Source organism: Rhipicephalus microplus, chromosome 1 (genome assembly GCF_043290135.1).
Source record: "Rhipicephalus microplus isolate Deutch F79 chromosome 1, USDA_Rmic, whole genome shotgun sequence".
NCBI lineage: Eukaryota > Metazoa > Arthropoda > Arachnida > Ixodida > Ixodidae > Rhipicephalus > Rhipicephalus microplus.
Window position 1 is genome coordinate 199901494 of NC_134700.1, and position 17701 is coordinate 199919194.

Sequence of the window (17701 nt, forward strand, 5' to 3'; positions counted from 1 at the left end):
GTCTTTCTGGTGTTCATCATCAGGAACAGTCCCACGATAACCCCATTTTGTGATCATCGAAATGCGTGTCTATTACACCATCAGATGACGTCACATGACGTCATCAATAACGTCACGATGACTTCACAGCACATCATGCGACATGGGTTTTTTTTTGTAGTTTTGACACATACACATTCATATTTGACGTTGACTACGCCGGATTTCTCGACTGGTGAGGCATATGAAGCCTTAATCTTTATTCTGTTTGGGTATAACAGAGATATGTGTGGGTGAAGTTCACTTTTTTTTTGCTATACCTGATTATAGAGGCCTAAATCTGTACCTTGATTGTGAGTGTGAAGCAGGCTGCCAGTCACTACTACAGTGAGTGTGCGTGTGCCAGGAGTTAATTGCTTGAGGCCCTCGCGCGTGGCTGCGTGACTACCTGTAGAACAAAAATCAGCTGCAACCGCAAGATTTTCTTATTTCTTCAAAGTTCTCAAGGCATGAAACGCAGTTCACTGCGTTTGAAAGGTCAGAAATTTCTTTGGGGCAGTTGGATGTAGTTTCTTTCTCAGCTGTGTGAAACCGAGGTCGCGATATTGCCACACAAGATACCACTCATAGAGATTGTTATAAAGGGTTACAGAGCTTGTTTAAATCATTGTGTTGCAACCCTTGGCATACGTTATATTCAACTGTTGTTTTTTTCACGTTGAAATGGTGCAACGTTTTGACATCCCACGAAAGCACTGTACGTGCACAAAAGTCCACGCTACGACGTGCCTGCTCTAAAGTAGTGATGGTCATCGCCTTCGTCACTACTTTAGAAGACACTCGTGAACTATTGCAAAAGCTTCTTCTTTACAGTCGTGCTCTTCGAAATATACTGCCCGCGTGATTGCAAGTACTATTTACGGCTGTTAGGCAGTAGCCCTACTATCATCCAGTGCAGTCGAGAATAGTAAAATCATTCCCTTAGTATTACAATTATGCTTCAGCTGGTAAATGTAGGTGTATGTGGTTAATTTATGTGCTTGTGTCTTCTTCATACGATATTTCAGCGATATCTCTTGCACAGAGAATAGAGTTACGGTTTTTTCAACATTGCGTATGGATGGCACATCGCTAGCGATAACCTTACCAGCCTTGCTCTGTAAAGCGTGCACCACTGCAAGCGCACTCACATTGTGGCATAGCAAAACAGACATACGAAAGCATCGAAGTAACATATTATGATCAAATACTATTAACAAAAACGAACGAAGTTTTACATCTAAACGTAGAATAAGTGCCACTACGACAAGTAACAAACAAAAAGCACGTCATCTTCACTTCAACCAGTTCGACCGGTAAGGCAGCCTGGATCTATATCAAGTGAGGATTACCACTTTTCGTTGGGGTCTTTATCCATTCTCACAGATATATAATTGAAATTGGGACAAATCAGTTGTCAACCTCCTCCATTCGGCAAGGAACTCCACGCGAAGAATAAATCTTTCCGAGTATAAATCTTCGCGAGAGCAGCCGGACCCTCGAATCATGATTACGTAGTGGAAATTTGGCTGTCGAGGCAGCCATCAACATGAGAGACATATTTTCTCGTGATCTGGCTAGAGAAAAATGCCTGTTCGAGTTAAGCTGACGTCGTTAACAGGAGCACAGGGCACACAGCTGTGAGGCTAGAAAAGGTGCCTGATAAATATACGATTCAAATACGGACGCATCCTTTTAAAAACAACCTAAGTGAATAAAGTGAAACAAGAGAAAGAGAAAGAACTCTCAGCACCATTATTATGTTTTAGCAGGGACTATAAATTTCAGTGGCGCAGAAAGAAAGAAAGAAAGAAAGAAAGAAAGAAAGAAAGAAAGAAAGAAAGAAAGAAAGAAAGAAAGAAAGAAAGAAAGAAAGAAAGAAAGAAAGAAAGAAAGAAAGAAAGAAAGAAAGAAAGAAAGAAAGAAAGAAAGAAAGAAAGAAAGAAAGAAAGAAAGAAAGAAAGAAAGAAAGAAAGAAAGAAAGAAAGAAAGAAAGAAAGAAAGAAAGAAAGCCTATGCTCTTGCTTCTTCTGTTTGACCGCGCCGCTTCCGCGAAGATTAATCGGGATCGAGTGGTTCAGAGGGTAGATCGCATAACGAAAACAAAACACGCCAGTGAGCTCACAATACTAGATCGAGCGAGTAGACAGAACACGTTGCAACACCGTAAAACTGAGGCTGCAAAGACGGTCAAACTCAGCGACCACTTCAAGTGACTAAACTTTTTCCCTTCGCTTGCCACCAATCGAGTAAAGCCTGCAAGCAAACAACTTGACTTATATCGACCCAATCGCTGTTAAAGTAAGTTATGTTTTTTAAAAAGTTTGCTTGTTTCTTCCTTTCATCATACCATGCGCAATTTGGCAATGTCTGAGATCTTCGGTCACATTTAATTTTTTTTATCTCTACCGAGGTCTGACGTAAAGGGTCGTAACACCGCTTGCATTCTCTTGTGAAGTCATTGCTATATGCGAGACTTAAGATATGAAACTGAAAACACTGTGTTGTAGGTTTCTTATTTTTCCCTATGTGAATACAAAACGTTTAGATCAATGCGTTTTCTATCATTTTTGTTATTAGCTTGGTTTCTTCAGCTACGTTCACGCAAAGGCCCAAACGAAGACTTGGGTAGACGAATTTTACACCATCGTGGAGGCTTTGAAAGCTCTTCTTTAATGCGTTTACAGGTAGAAAACAAAATTATTCTTACAAGCTTCTTTACGTCTTTGCAAACACAACGTGCAGACACAGAGCAAAAGCTGATCTCGCTGGTCTTCAACGCGACCGAGTTCGCCGGCGCTCGCACGAGCACTTTCAGAAGCTGTGGCCACTTAGAGCCAGAGTAGTGAAAAACTCCGCTTATAACCGTGTCTTGCGGCTACGACGGGGCCGTCTTGCCTCCCAGCAGCACGGGCGTGGTCTTGGGCAGCTGCGCCAGGGCCGAGTTGTAGCCCATCTCGGCGTGTATCTCGGCGATGGGCCTGAGGAGCCGGATGACGACGGCGTCGTCTCGCCGCTGGTACAGCATCTCGCCCTCGAAGTCGATGAGGCCGTGCTTACGCGCGCGCAGCAGAATGCCCACCACCTTGTTCGAGATGCTCGTGTACAGCTGAAGATGCAAAGGAGAAATGCGCCGAGATAAGTTTTTGCAGCGTGAACATTTAATTTGGGCGCACTCGGAGTAAGTACCCCGTTTACTCACGTAATAAACCCACTTTTTTTTCATAATGCTGGCATAAATTTGTGAAAAAAGGTGCACAATGAAGGTAAAAAAGATGTTATGGTAGATTTTTAAAAGCGGTGGTGGTCGGCTGGTCAGCCGCGATGCCGGCTGGGCATAGCGGCGGTTCTTCGAGTTTTTCGCGGCATATTCGTGTAAACTACAGCACCTTTAATTGACCTTTGCGAGAATTTCAAACAAGGCTTCGGAAATCTCCGCTGCAGTTCTCAGGAGCGGCGCTGCAAACTTATTAATGCTCTGCATAGCTGTACGCGCGTCACGCGCTAAGCTAAGTAACACGAAGCTTCCAAGACAGCAGAAAAACGTGAATAGTTAAAACATTTGGTGGACAAGCTGATCAGAATTCGCGATAAAATACGTAATCGCGACGAAACTATAGAACGCATAGAAAGTTCCGTGTACGTGCGTCCGCTTCTCCCCATGCTCACGTTCAGTTGCGCTAAAACATTCTGTTGTAAACAGTTACCTTGATTGATTTATATGCGTGGTTTAACTTCCCAAAACCAGCACATGATCATGCGAGACGCCTTAGTGGAGGGCTCAGGAAATTTCGACCACCTGGGGTTCTTCACCGCGCACCCAAATCTGAGCACATGGGCCTACAGCGTAAACAGTTACCTTCGCGTGCCTGGAAATATAAAAAGACTGCGCTGCTTACGTGTAATTTTATACAGTTTTCTATAACCTTGAAATAAACTATTGATGGTTTCGCTGAACATATATGTCGGCATTTTCGTTTTTGTACCTGTCGCATATTTCTCTTACTTTACTGTCTGACTTGTGCGAAATACGAGAGAAACAAATAAAAACCATAGAAGGAGTTGCCCGTGAGAACAGAAGAGGGTATACCTGAAAGAGTTCTCCGAACGTGATAGCTCGAGTGCCGTCCGGCTGTTCGGTCCCGAACTCGTGCACGTTCTCGCAGAGCACGCGAACCTCGCTGCTAATCAGCTGGCCGGCCTGCTGGCCGCGCTTCTCGGTCTTCGAACCTTCTTCGGGATGGCCGTACCTGGAAACAGGTAGACGCGCGCATAGATAAAGAAACTGAGAGAGAGAGAAAGAGTAAACCTTACTATGGAGGATAACTATAACTACACTTGAAAAAGTGAGTAAGAAAGCCAAACGAGGCCGGCATCCTAAAGACCACAAAATAAGTGAGGAAGAGGAGCACGAAGGTTAATTGATTGATATGTGTGGTTTAACGTCCCAAAACCACTATATGATTATGAGAGACGCCGTAGTGGAGGGCTCCGGAAATTTAGACCACCTGGGGCTCTTTAACGTGCACCCAAGTCTGAGCACACGCACGAAAGTTAAGCGAAAGGCAGAAAGATTAAGTGGATGATCCCGTTCGCTACCCAGCAGTGGGGAAATGGTAAGGGGAGACTGACACAAAGAAAATAATGAGAGCTGAAGAGTGAGAGATAGGTAGGAACACACACAAATACCGGAGTGTCATGGTCGTTCAACGAGACGCTTTGTTCGCAGAAACTTCAGCAACGTTTCTGTCGCTTTCTGATTACTAGAACGTTTCGGCGTTTTAATATCGACTGCTCGAAAAGTGGCTGGTCATTCTGGCACGCTAAGTTGGCTTTTTTTTTTAGGACTATCAGAGCTTAAACATGGCGTTTCATCATTACACACTGACGCCTAGCGGACGAAGGTCATTGTGGTCAGTAGAGAATACACGGATACCGCATCAGCAAGTTCACCGCTTTTATTGAAGAACACGTATCCAGCTTCCGGGCATGACTGTGTTTGGTCGTGCTACAACGCACGGTTGTACTTGATAGCGCGTATAGCTACCTACAGAGCTTCGATCAAATCGGCAAACAGCCGTCATGCTCGCGGCTTGCCGAGTGACACAGATAAGACATGATCAACGTGAACCATCTCGCGCTCTCTTCATCCTCTTCTTATTCTTCTGCTTCGCTCCCAGAACACGTGCGCTCATATGTCCGGCATGGGATGCAATAAGTTTGATGAACGAGATAGAGGAAAATATGAAGGGAAGAAAAAAAATGGTTGAATTAGATAGAAAGACTACAGAGAGAAAGATAAAAAGGGAAGAAATAAGAAAATATAGAGAGACAGAGAACATAGAAGAATAGATAGCACGAAATAGACAAAAAAGAATATAGAAAAATAGGGCAGGCTTATCCATGTATACTATGGTATAGGGAAAGAGACGTGAAAGGGTAAAAGCCTAGCCAAGCAACTAGCTCCGACATGACCCAACCTTGCGCGACTTGGTGTCAGTAGCATTTCTCTTTTGTTCGCAAGTGCTTTTTGCCATTGGTTGGCCGCTTGTGCTATGTACCACCACCAGGACTGGCTCAAATTTTAGGTGCGAAGCATCTTGTGGGTCTCGCCTCTGTCGGCGTCTAATGTCGTAACAGCATGTCATGTAATCACGATCCATCATAGAAATGGGTTACGTGCCACAACGGATAAATCTCGCTACTTGTCATCGGTCCACTCATAACGAATAAGGCAATAGTTAGTTAGTCCTCCGAGATGGCGGGCGCGTCCGCCATCCCAGAGGCTATGGTTTAACAAACAGCCGACGATGTTAGTGGAGCTGAAACACCCATACCTACAAGCCATAGCGAACTGAAACCGGGCACGTATGGAAGGACAAGAAGAGGAAGGACCTTAGGGTAAACGTCAGGTAAGCTGACGTTTCAGTTTAATTCGGTTGTTCATGCAAAATCTCTTTTCAACGCGAAGCAGCTTTTGCTCGGGGCTGTGTCCGTCCTTTGACGACCATCCGCTCCCCCACTACGCTTGCGCCAACTCTCCCCCTCTCCTCATCTGAGCGCGAGGAAATAGGGTGAAGGAGGTGGCAGAGCGCTGCGTTCCTCCTCTCCCGTTTATCTCTCCACCATACCTTTGCGCGCGTATTCCCTCTCGCTACGTTGCACTCTCCTAGCAGCGCTGGGTGTTCACTTTGCGGCACACGCGCGGTAATACACACAAATGGGGGGGGGGGGTAACATATGCGGTACATAACATATTACAACTCCACACACAAATGAAACATACACGGAGACATACAAATAGAAACAGCTAATAGAAACACAAGTGATCACTGACGCTGCTTCACATCACTACAAGGTTCCCTTCAGTAGAAGATGGTGCATTCTGTTTTTCTTTTTTTTTTCATGTGAAGGTAAAACCCGTTCACAGCGATAATTTTTTTCGAGTAGGTAAGCAGGTAACCGTTCGCGGAGTCATTAGTTGAGGTTTTACGTCCCGAAATCACTATATGATTGTGAGGGACGACGCAAGGTAGGGAGGAGGGGGGGGGGGGGGTGTGCGGAAATGACAACTTGGTGTTCTTCAATGTGCACCCAAATATGAGTACACGGATGTTCTTTGCATTTTCTTCCAATTAAAATGCAGCCGTCGTGGCAAGGAATCGATCTGCCACCTCAAGCTCAGCAACGCGACACCTCGTGTGCTAAGCCACTATGGCCGGTTGTTCACGGAGCTAACAAATGACCTATATGTACAGCTTCGCCGTAATATAGAGCCTTGTGTGAATGACGTATACATGAATGAAGTGGTTCCGAACGGAAAGACAAGGCACTGACCGTGGGTCGTCCTTGGACAGTGCACTGGAGGCAGATCCGTCCCAGCGTTCCGAAAAGGGGTTGTCCTTCTGCTTGCGATCGTGGTCCTCGGCCTTGCGCTGGAACATGGCCACCTTGGAGGCCAGTTCGGGGCGCCCGAACACGCGCACCTCCTTCTTCGCTTTGGCTTCCTCTTCCTGGTCCGCCATTATAGCCTCGCTCGTCTCACGTCACGCTCTGCTGCGCGATATAACGAGAAACCACGAGACCACCGAATGCACGCTGATAAAAAGAGACGATATAAAAAGGGAGCTAAATAAAGACGCGACTACGAACGATTCTAGGTGCGAGGAAGGAATGATTTAGAACACGTGATTAACTGTTCCAACGAAGAAAACTGTGCATCTACGATAATCGTGAACGAAGTGGTCGGGCAAAAGCAGTTTTATTTTCTTAGAAGTACAGCGTGAAATAGTATTCTTGATTGGAATAGCGGGAACCTAACCGGCTAAACGTGTAATTTGAAACCTACGTGCAAGTATCTATTTGCTTATTTGATTTCGATACACAAAAAGAACACGACGACACCCAATTAATAAGAAATCGAATGGCCACTCATTCAAAAACTCACTGGGTCTCTAATGCTCCCGCCTAAGGTTATTCGAAGGAGAAAACTACGTTGTTTTTTATGTACATTTTTGTCCACCTTTGAAAGCTTTCAGCACATGACGTGGTTTCACACTGCTTCCGTGATTGGTCCACCTTTAACCAAGCGACGACGTCGTGTGCTGACGTCATCACGTGTCCTCGCGTTACGTGACGTTTGTGACGCCACGATGACGTCACAAATTTTGAAGTTCTGTGACATCATCAAGTGGTGCTTTTTTTTTTCTCTCGCGTCACTCGTGTTGACGACGCCGACTAATTAAAGCACTGCACGGACTTGATTTTTTAGCCCGAGCCCAGCCCGGGCCTGTGAATCCAAGCTAGGTCCCGGGCGTACATGACCGAACCTTGCCCGAGCCCGATGGAGGGTATTAGTGTTTGATTATTATTTTTTATCATGCCTTGCGCTTTGCAGTGGGCGATCGGATGGAACATCCGGTGTGTACATGGAAAGAAATGCTGATTTGCCCGCAGTAGTAGCTCAATGGTTAAGCTGTTTCGCTATTAAGTCTTTGAACGTGGGAGCGATTACCGCGGTCAAGGTTGACGGGGGCGAAATGAAAGGACATATGTGTACTTATATTTAGCGGCCCGTTAAAGAAATCCAGGTGGTGGAAATCAATCCTGTCCCGACCACGGCGTGCCTCGTAATCACATCGTGATTTTCGTCACGTAATATAAAAAAATTAATAAAATATTACCTGGATGGCACATCGCAAGTCATTGCAAAATAATATAGGCAAAATAAAACATAGCAACAAAATTTATTCAAAATAAATGTACAACTAACATCAAAAGCGGATAAAAGCAAACCAAGGACATTTCCTTTAATGCTCTTTTCTACACTCGCGTTGGAAACATTAATTACACATTTTTTAAAAGATACTCCTGATTAATAACTTCTTGCAACAAAATAAAAAAAAACGTTAACGTTATATATGATGAAGAGCCACTCAAAAGAATATGTAATATAAAACGTTCACAAAACGCACCAGTACATATAGGCATATTTAGTTTTTATTTATTTATTTTCAGAATACTGTCAATCCCCCGTGGGGATTATTACAGGGGTGAGCATTACTGAGCAATACCCTTAGCTTTATCATTGGAATATTGAAATAGTATGGAGTGTAATCGCACCAACGACAAAGGGGAAATTGCAAGGTTCGTTCCTTCTGTAAACGAAAAAAAAAATCGAACACTGTTGTTTTCTGTTTTCTTTGCTAAGCCAGCACTTTGCGCGTGTTCTTTCACCTTGGCACAGAATGCCTTCTAAGACCATGCAATGCATAACGCTCGCGTGTTCTCGACGGTCAGGCTTAATGAGCGGGCCCGAGTACTGCCCGGCCCGCAGCCTCGAGCCCGCACTTTCAAGCCCGCACTTTCAAGCCCGGGCCCGCCGAAAAACTCTTCAGTCGGGCCCGGGCTTTCGGGTCGGTCCGAGCCCGTGCAGTGCTCTAACGCCGACACCAACGGCCAATTTTCGCGTTCAACGAGGCACACAAGTCCGTCGCTTTAAGATTATTGATTCAGCTGAATACGCTATGATATTTTTTTGTTCTTTATGCCTATGCCAACGCACCGTCTACGTGGTGGGTAGCTGCTCCCTCTCCGAGACCCCGAGAACCACGTCACGAGCTTAGCGTGCGACTCACAAAAACTTTTTTCTCTCTCGCGCGGGTCGCGTGCGTCAATCCTGAAGCCCAGATTGGCAGTGGCAGCAGAGTATTCTTTGCGGTATTTCGCCCCCATTTCGCCCCAGAGAAAAACTGCCCTTCGGCGCTTATTTTTAGTGTGCCATAAGAAACCGGCTTTTGGGGCGAGAGAAAAGTAAATACGAACAGAGGTGATGCGAAGCTATCGGTCGCCGCGCGTTTCAAAGCCTCCAAGCGCAACACTCGGTCGGCAGTAATTTAAACTCGGAGGCGTCGACCAAGCACGTTCGCACCGACGCACATACGTTTCTAGAGTGTCAATTTATTTGTTTATTTTTTCATTATTGCGGTCTCTTGGTAGCCCTGACAGATGATAACGAGGACTTGGAAAAATTGTGGAAAACGTGATCGAGTGGAGTACATACCACACACGGTACGTATTCATTAGCAATATTGTGGTGGTGAAGGACGGTCAGAAAAAAAAAGAAAACAAAATCATGCGGTAAGTCGTGAGGAACAACTTCTAATGACGTTCCAAAATACGACAGCGAACATTCTTAGCAAAAATAAAAATAAAATAAAGAAAACATAATACAGATGTTCATGACACGTATGTAATGAACAGCACCACGACTGTCACAATTTGAAGATCTTATTATTGAAAAAAAAAGGCTTGAATTTCACTTGGGATCGTGAAATCAGGGCTGAAACAACGCGAGCATTGCTACGTGCAAATTCACATTAGTGAAAAGAATACATCGAAGCCGTCCTCGAGCTTTTATAGTGCCTCTGCGAAATGATGGTTCTGCGATGCTTTTAAAAGTTTGCACAAACACTGAGTAATATATAAGTCAAGTTGTATTTTAAACATTTCTGTGCCCGAAGTTTATTCATAGTGCACACGAGCAAACGGTATCCAGTGCGTTTTCGTTTTACAGTGAAAGCTGATCACTTTTCGGGTCACGCGCAGTTGCATGTTGTACGCCGCCGCCGCCGCCGGTGTCCGTAACCACATCACATGAAATTAAAAAAAAAACTTGCATTAATGACACAGTGGGGCTTGAATCCGGGTCCGCTGGGTGCCAGCCCTATATTGTTGTCAAATTTGCTTTAGGCAGGCATGACCTAGCACCAATGGCACAGTGGGGCTCGAACCCGGGTTTGCTAGGTGCCAGCCCACTGAGCTAGGTGCCAGACCACTGAGCTAAACCGGTGCTTGTGACTTGTCAAACTTGCCTTAGGCAGGCTTGATGTCGGGAAAGCAATCGCGTTAATACGACTTATAAAGCATTTTAAAACGGCGGAAGAACAACCAGTTGTCGCACAATGCGATTAGAATAACAAGTGGGCCATCCAAAGCTCCAACCCATTACAAAAGCTTGTGTTTGTTTCCCTATTAACTGTGGCGCATACCCACTACAGCCACGATTCTTCATCGTCGTCAGCCATTGCATTGACAATTCGCGCGAAATTCCTTAGAAATCTTTACGGATACGACGCTTCTCAGAAGAATAATGACAAAACGCATAGCGAATGCCAACCTACTACCCGAAAATGTTTATTATTAATGCCCTTGTGGGTATCAATCAAGTGTACTTGCAGTAGGTACCCTATGAGTGTTTTGAAAAGGCTCTGAAAGGCCGCTCTTCTAGCTTTCGCTGTGACTGTGCTGCGCCTACCGCGCAGGCCTGTCGTTTTTTTTTTTTTTAATCATAAATACGTATCTTCGTAAACATGAAACAAGTAAAGTACAAGTTCGCCAAAAAGTTTCAAGCACAGAAGTAGCTTCTGCACAACTAGGCAGACTATATTGTAGTTTTTAGATATTCTTTACTGTCATGCTATGACACTAATGGAGCTGATATATATTTAAGTGGTTGAGAGATCGCTTGCTTAGTTCTGAGCAAATAATTGCGAGGGACGTACAGCGAATACACGATTTCAAATATAGTCAGGAGCAAATTTGAGAGCCCTACGGGCCCGTAATTACTGAAGCTTAGCAACTTTTACATATAGCTTAGATTATACAGATGCGTTGTTAATGGGTGGGAAGGTGGCAGCAGATAGATTGCCAACGCAGAATTTTTGATGTCATGTGGTTGAAAATCATCAGATTTTTTTCAAAAGTCATGTAATGCTTATATCAAATAACCAATTGTCTACTAATCTAGGTATATGGATGTTTAAAAATAAATAAAAAGCGGGAAGCACTGTTACGAATAACAAACAGTGGTGCGATAAGACGAGGAAGTTTTCAAGAATATATAATGAGGTCACTTCTTCCTCCTCTTTTAGCTTGAAATATTTATTTTGCATGCCGGAATCCTTCCCTTAAGGTCTTTTTTTTTTTGTTTAATAACCATACACCACGATTTATTGAGACTCGAGTCATGTTCTTCGATAACACTGAATGAACTTACGCTCATCACCTGCTTACGTGCTTACAAGTAAACGACATTTCTTCTTCAGTGTTTCAGCTATTCGACGGAGGGCATGCCAAGAAACAGAATTCCCCGCCAAAAAAAAAAAGAAAAAAGTTTTCGGAGCCTCGCCACGTCATTCTAAACGCAGTTCACCGCAAATTACGAAACAAAGCAAACCGGAATGACAGAAAAATCCTCCACATCACACCAGCTGTTCGAATCTGCAGGTAATCTTATGTTTCCGGCCTGACGAACTTTTAATGACTATAGGAATAAAACAATAACGTCACTTTCCAATGTTATCTCTCTTCCCCTCGACATATTTTCACAACGCCTCGATAACATTACATGCCCTTCAAAAAACGGTATAGTCTGAAATTTTGACTTCAATTTGTCCAAACAGTGAATTCTTCACTCAATCAGCAGCAATTTTCAGCCTCGACCTTTCTGAGGCTTTTAAAAGAGGCAATTGTACCAGGGCCTCAGGTCTAAGCTATTGGATGGGTGATCAGTCTTTTCCAAGCCACAGGCCTTTGCAACGCTAACCGCATGAACTGGAGCATTGTCGGGAAACAGGTGCATGACACGATGAAAATTTCTCGTCTCTTTTCTTACATTGCATCATACAGTTTAAGGAATCTCACGCATTAAGTTGCAAATGATACGCAGGAACATGCGGCACTATGTGCTACGCTGAGACGGTAGTTTTGAAATAGCTGCGAGTTTTATAGGTCGGAAACGTTAGCAAACCTGTGTGTCATGTGGAACAGTTTGCAGGCGGCATAAAGTGCGTCAACGTATACAATTACGTGCCACAGGAAAAACGAACTGTGGATAACGGACAGTGGATAGTGAGTACGCTGCTTCGTGTGGTGGTCGGAAAAAGGTGGGAACTGGCGTGAGATAACATGCACTTTAATTCCAGCCATGTACCAGTCGCACACGCCATTCATCTCAATGTGCCCGTTAGCATTGCCACGGGGACAATTGCGTAATCGTATAGCCAAAAATAGACTCAGCATGTTGTGGTTGTATATAGTTACTGGTGGCATGTGTATGCACAGAAATTGATTTATATGTGGGGTCTAACGTCCCAAAACCACTATATGATTATGAGAGACACCGTAGCGGAAGGCTCCAGAAATTTCCACCACCTGGAGTTCTTTAACGTGCACCCAAATCTGAGCACACGGGCCTACATTTCCGCCTCCATCGGAAATGCAGCCGCCGCAGCCGTGATTCGATCCCGCGACCTGCGGGTCAGCAGTTGAGTACATGCACAGAAATCAAAAGCGTCAATAGGGACGAAAGGGTTATTGTGGCCAGGCGATTTAGAGCTAGAGATGTAATGGTCGAGCATTCTATAGTGTTTAGAATTCATCGCGACTACTAGAAGCTTAAATTTTCTACTCGTTGATACAGAAACTTACCTACCTATGCCTACAGATCACAAAGTTCCCTGACATAAGCCACAGAGTATTTTGCGGAAAAAAATAAGCTCGTTACCTGATTAGTGACATTTCAACATATTTCAAAACTTTCGAGACACGAGAAGCTGCGTTTGCGTTTGTTTGTTCATTTTCACAACCGTGCCTCTGGAACAAATCCAGTTTCCATCTACCTGACGACAGAGACTCGCGTCATGGTTTTCTCGACAGTTTTGGACGCCCAAGAACTTTTTTTGCTATATCTATCTCGCTTAGAGCAGGTTAAGTAACTTACGGTAACTTCCGGCATACGGAAAGAGCCTTATTTTTAGGGCTAAAACCTTGGATGCCTCATCGCGCGCGAAAATTGACCATCGGCGTCGTCAACCCTAGTGGTGCAAGAAATCGTCAAGCAATGACGTCACTACGTGACGTCATGGTGACCTCAAAGATCGCCAAAAATGTTTTCCGACATCATTCGTCGCATGATGACGTCATCACATCGCCTCCCATCCCGGAGGCAATGCGAAACTACATTAGGTGCAGAAACCTTTTGCAGGGTAGCGGGCGAATAATAAATGATACAACCAACTGAGAAGAAAAAAAAAATAATTATGGCTTTCGATTTCCGAGTCATCTTAGGAGAATGCATGAGGGACACTGCGAGCTTTAGTTTATCTTTTTCAGACGAGCTCTGGTGCTATATGCCAGCTTCTCCACAAACTCTACACACTTGTTTTAACAAACCTTTACTGTCGAACATTACTGTATCCCGACGTTTATCTCCGCGCATTTGGTCTCGCCTCAATTCATGTAATACACGTTAAGTCTTAATTTGGAGTCATTTACCTGCCGTCTGCATTAATCAGAGTAACTACTTCATTATCCGAGTAGAATTCACAAACGCATGCGAGTTTCATCTGAATATAAGCCGGCATAATGGAATCGACAAGCTGCCAAAGACTTTGATGGGTTGGGTAACCGTAGTCAGACATAAATGCCAGGATTAATCTTCAGCTTTTTTTGTAACTTGAAAACAATGTCTTATTAGGCTAACACTGAACATATCACTCGCCTCTCGCAGCTCACGCAAACACGTGCAGTTCTTGATGTTTTAAACGTTCGACCTACCTGCTTTTCTACCATCTGACGTCCCTAAGCTGGCTATATGTCTTCTTACAAATCTACCACGCTGGCATACCAACAAACGTGGTACGTGAGTATGTCTGAGAAGCGCAGTGCTCCGCTACTTCTCCGCTACGCACTATTGTGTACGGTGAAGCAACCTTTTCAGAAGCGCGGCCCAATGGGATTCTTGAAAAGCTATTAGAACTATATAAGATGCGGTAAATGAATGATAAAATGTGCGACACGGCAAAAAGCCGAGCACATTTCGGCAGGGCCCAACGAAAGCTGCACTTGAGGCACGAACAAGCACCTGTTCTTCTTTAGTTGCAATGGCGGTGATGCTTCGGTAGCTTTTACAATATCCCTTTTATTTTACGTATTATTATATGCGGTTGTAGTATCTTCCCTACTGAGATGACATTCCAGATCAAGAGAACTGGACGTATGTACCGCATCCGGTGAAGTGCCAACGACAACCTACCACGTCGACGCGATACGATTCCGTTCTAATGCACGACACCCACAATGGCTGCATATCAACCAGAACTGTGCCCAAGAGGCGCTGTAAAGGCTCAGCGCAACTGGGTACAGATTCTAACCGACGCGACCGCTGAAGTGCCACGTGACAATATGCGTACAACTCGGAAAAGAGAGTAAACCGTCCGCGAGGTTTCATTTGTCGCATCGCGTCCGTTTCACAAGCAAAGGCGCAATTGCCGGTCGCTGCACGTCAGACGGCGTCTGGAGCCGTTCCTATTTTGGGTTCCCGCCGCAGAGTCTGCGTCTACGCCGAAGCATTGCCACGCTGTGTGTTATTTTTGAAGCGCGCACACACATACACACACACACGTCAATGGGCAGAAGCGTTTATTGCGCGCAGTTAGGAAGGGTGTAGAAGCACTGCAAAGTGCCCTCGGCGAGCGAGCAAAAGCCACTCGGGCATCCTTACGTTGTCAAGGGCTCCAAAGCGCAGCTGCTTTTCGTCTCTTGTTGCCGCTGGACGAACGTCGAAGGTGACTGCCGGACTCCTCGGAGCTCTCTTGGCAACAAGTCCGCCACAAATGTGGCACGGCACTCCGAAGCCCGATGCCTGCCGTCCTCCTCTCCCGTAAGCTGGAACCTTCCGCTAGTTGGCGCTATAGCTCCTTTCCCGTATGCGAGCTACCACGAACCCGGTTTAAGAACCGCTCTTTCTCTCGACTCTTCCCTCCTTTATTTAGTGGCATCGCTAGAGCAGGGCGAAAGAAACGGCAGAGGGGTGCAGACCTGACGGACCGGTACCGAGATCTGACGGCGCTGACGTCCGCAGTGATACGCGAAAGTGATACGCGTTTAACAGGGCCGGAAGACATCGCCATGCTGTCAACAGTGACTTCACTCAACGCATAGCTGACTGAGCACCGGCAAAAAAAAAAAAAAAAGAAATGTCTAGGGGCAACCTCGCTGTAAGGAACGCGTTAGCGCAGTTGCGCCCTGCCAGATTAACGAACGCCGCTAGCTTTCCGCTCGGTGAACAACGCGTGTTCTGCTGCCAGCGCTCATGAGCCAAAAAAACTAGAACGAGGAAGGGTCAAGATGGGCAGGATGACGAGTGCAACGGACATACCTGTTCCGTCACCAGCTCGATTGTAGCTTTTAAATGCGATAACATCCACGGTTGAGCCTCGAACACCAATAGATGTTATTACCCTAACGTATACCGCGAATACATACAACGGAGCAGCTTTCGTGTAAAATAAAGGAGCAGGAAAGTGATGTCAGACTGCAGGAATAACTAATTTGGTTTTCAAGACACCGCAGCTGTTTCAAAGTGCTACACATCAATGAAATCATTGAAATTGAACGCATATTAATAGTAATAATAATAATAATATTACAGGAGTTTAACGTTCCAAAGTCACAAAACGATTATGAGACGCCGTAGCGGGAAGGGGGGGGGGGGTCCCAACGTTTCAACCCCATGGGGTTCTTTAAATGTGCCCTGCACCACTTGTTGAGCATGGTTAGAAAAGGCTGCCGATCGGTAGCAAAGGCTCCCGACAACAAGCGAGCCAAATGTTTTAGAACAGCACGCGAACTTGAATTCTCAATAAATTATCAAAGCCAGCTAAAAATTGCTTCCTCTTCTTTAGGCAAATGACAGAAGACGCTCAAAAATCACTCGTAGAAAGCCCATCTATCAGCCATTGGCTGCTTTGAAGATGGCGCGCACGGTCATAAGAGAGATCGCCGCGAGAGGTCGCCACTTGTCCACGCGTGCGCGCACAATCACACTGAAAAAGCCGCGCATTAGAAGAAAAGAAAAAGTGCTTAAGGTCACGAGGCACGGCTGACATACTTTCTTAGCCCCTGTCATCCCTCCTGCTAAGATTCCAGCGCTTTCGTCGGGACGAGAGAAGAGAGAATGCAATTGCAGCATGCGACAAATCTTTGTAACTCCACATCGCACTGGACGGATTCTTAAAATATTTTTCGGCGTTGAATTCGTAAGCCAATAAGCTCTCCCAGTAAATTCATTCCATGGTTTCTTTAAAAAGTGTTTCCGGGCCCCTTTAACGTGCACCTAAATCTAAGCACACGGGCCTCAATTGAAGCTAAAAGCATCTGTGACATGAATTGCCGCTATTCACAATACCAAGATATATCTCAGACGTCATAATAAAAGCAATGTGAAATGACAAAACCGAATATACTGCGAACGGTAATGCTGAAGGACAGTAGCATCTGCACAATTGCGATTTCCGAGTGTAAAAGATGCTAAATGTTAGCGTTCCCAGCAGCATCTCGCTTCTAGATCGATAACCATAAAGGCGTGCAATAGTGACACGTTTGCAATGTTATCGGCGTTACGGTAGAAACTGCTCATGAGCACGAAAAACCCAATGGTAAGCTCGTTCTGCCGCGTTGGTTGGGTCGAAGACGGTTCATTTTGTGTTTCAACAAACCAAGCAAGCGATTGTGTTACACATAACGATTCAAACTACGCACACGACGCGGTTTTTCTGCCATGATGAAACAACAGAGCAGCGATAAGGGCCGAAATATCATTCTGGGCTGTAAAACGAAATACGGACGACCGCGTAGTACAAGTCGTTTCGACAAAAAAACGAGTGGTCTGCAGCGTCGCGAACGCTGGTGCGTAAGTCAGCTGCATAGCCCCGCCGCGGTGGTCTAGTGGCTAAGGTACTCGGCTGCTTACCCGCAGGTCGTGGGTTCGTATCCCGGCTGCGGCGGCTGCATTTCCGATGGAGGCGGAAATGCTGTAGACCCGTGTGCTCAGATTAGGGTGCACGTTAAAGAACCCCAGGTGGTCGAAATTTCCGGAGCGCACCACTACGGCGTCTCTCATAATCATATGGTGGTTTTGGGACGTTAAACCCTACATATCAATCAATCAAGTCAGCTGCATAGTCTTTTACAGCATCCGCCCCAGTTTGAGAGAACGGTATACGAGAAGTGCGTGTGCTTTCCGAGAACGTCACCACAGAACATCCAGTGTCACCGCACGCGATTCGAAACACGCAGCTCTTGTGCAACGGCACGCGAATCCAAACAAGCTAATAGCGTT

At 45.4% G+C, this 17701-nt stretch overlaps 1 protein-coding gene across 2 annotated transcripts; it reads right to left on the reverse strand.

Moving 5' to 3' along the window:
* Positions 1-2670: 2670 nt before the first annotated feature.
* On the reverse strand, positions 2671-15222 carry LOC119159714 (actin-binding Rho-activating protein). 2 transcript variants are annotated; one of them, XM_037412544.2, is made up of 4 exons: positions 15083-15222; positions 6856-7074; positions 4109-4268; positions 2671-3127 (listed from the first exon to the last, which is right to left on the reverse strand). In XM_037412544.2, exons 2-4 carry the CDS (start codon positions 7041-7043, stop codon positions 2897-2899), a joined length of 579 nt encoding a protein of 192 aa, XP_037268441.2. In that variant the 5' UTR covers positions 7044-7074; positions 15083-15222; the 3' UTR covers positions 2671-2896. The 2 variants fall into 2 exon arrangements, with proteins under 2 accessions (XP_037268441.2, XP_037268443.2); XM_037412546.2 differs by having other exon boundaries at positions 6856-7071; positions 15083-15219.
* Between the last annotated feature and the right edge of the window lie 2479 nt (positions 15223-17701).

Bases quoted from the DNA above. Each gene is read 5' to 3' on its own strand.
- LOC119159714 (XM_037412544.2), bottom strand. From the start codon at position 7,043: ATGGCGGACCAGGAAGAGGAAGCCAAAGCGAAGAAGGAGGTGCGCGTG. The intron at 4,269-6,855 runs GTCAGTGCCTTG...ACCTGTTTCCAG, and splicing joins CTGTCCAAGGACGACCCACG to GTACGGCCATCCCGAAGAAG. The intron at 3,128-4,108 runs GTATACCCTCTT...TTGCATCTTCAG, and splicing joins CGTTCGGAGAACTCTTTCAG to CTGTACACGAGCATCTCGAA.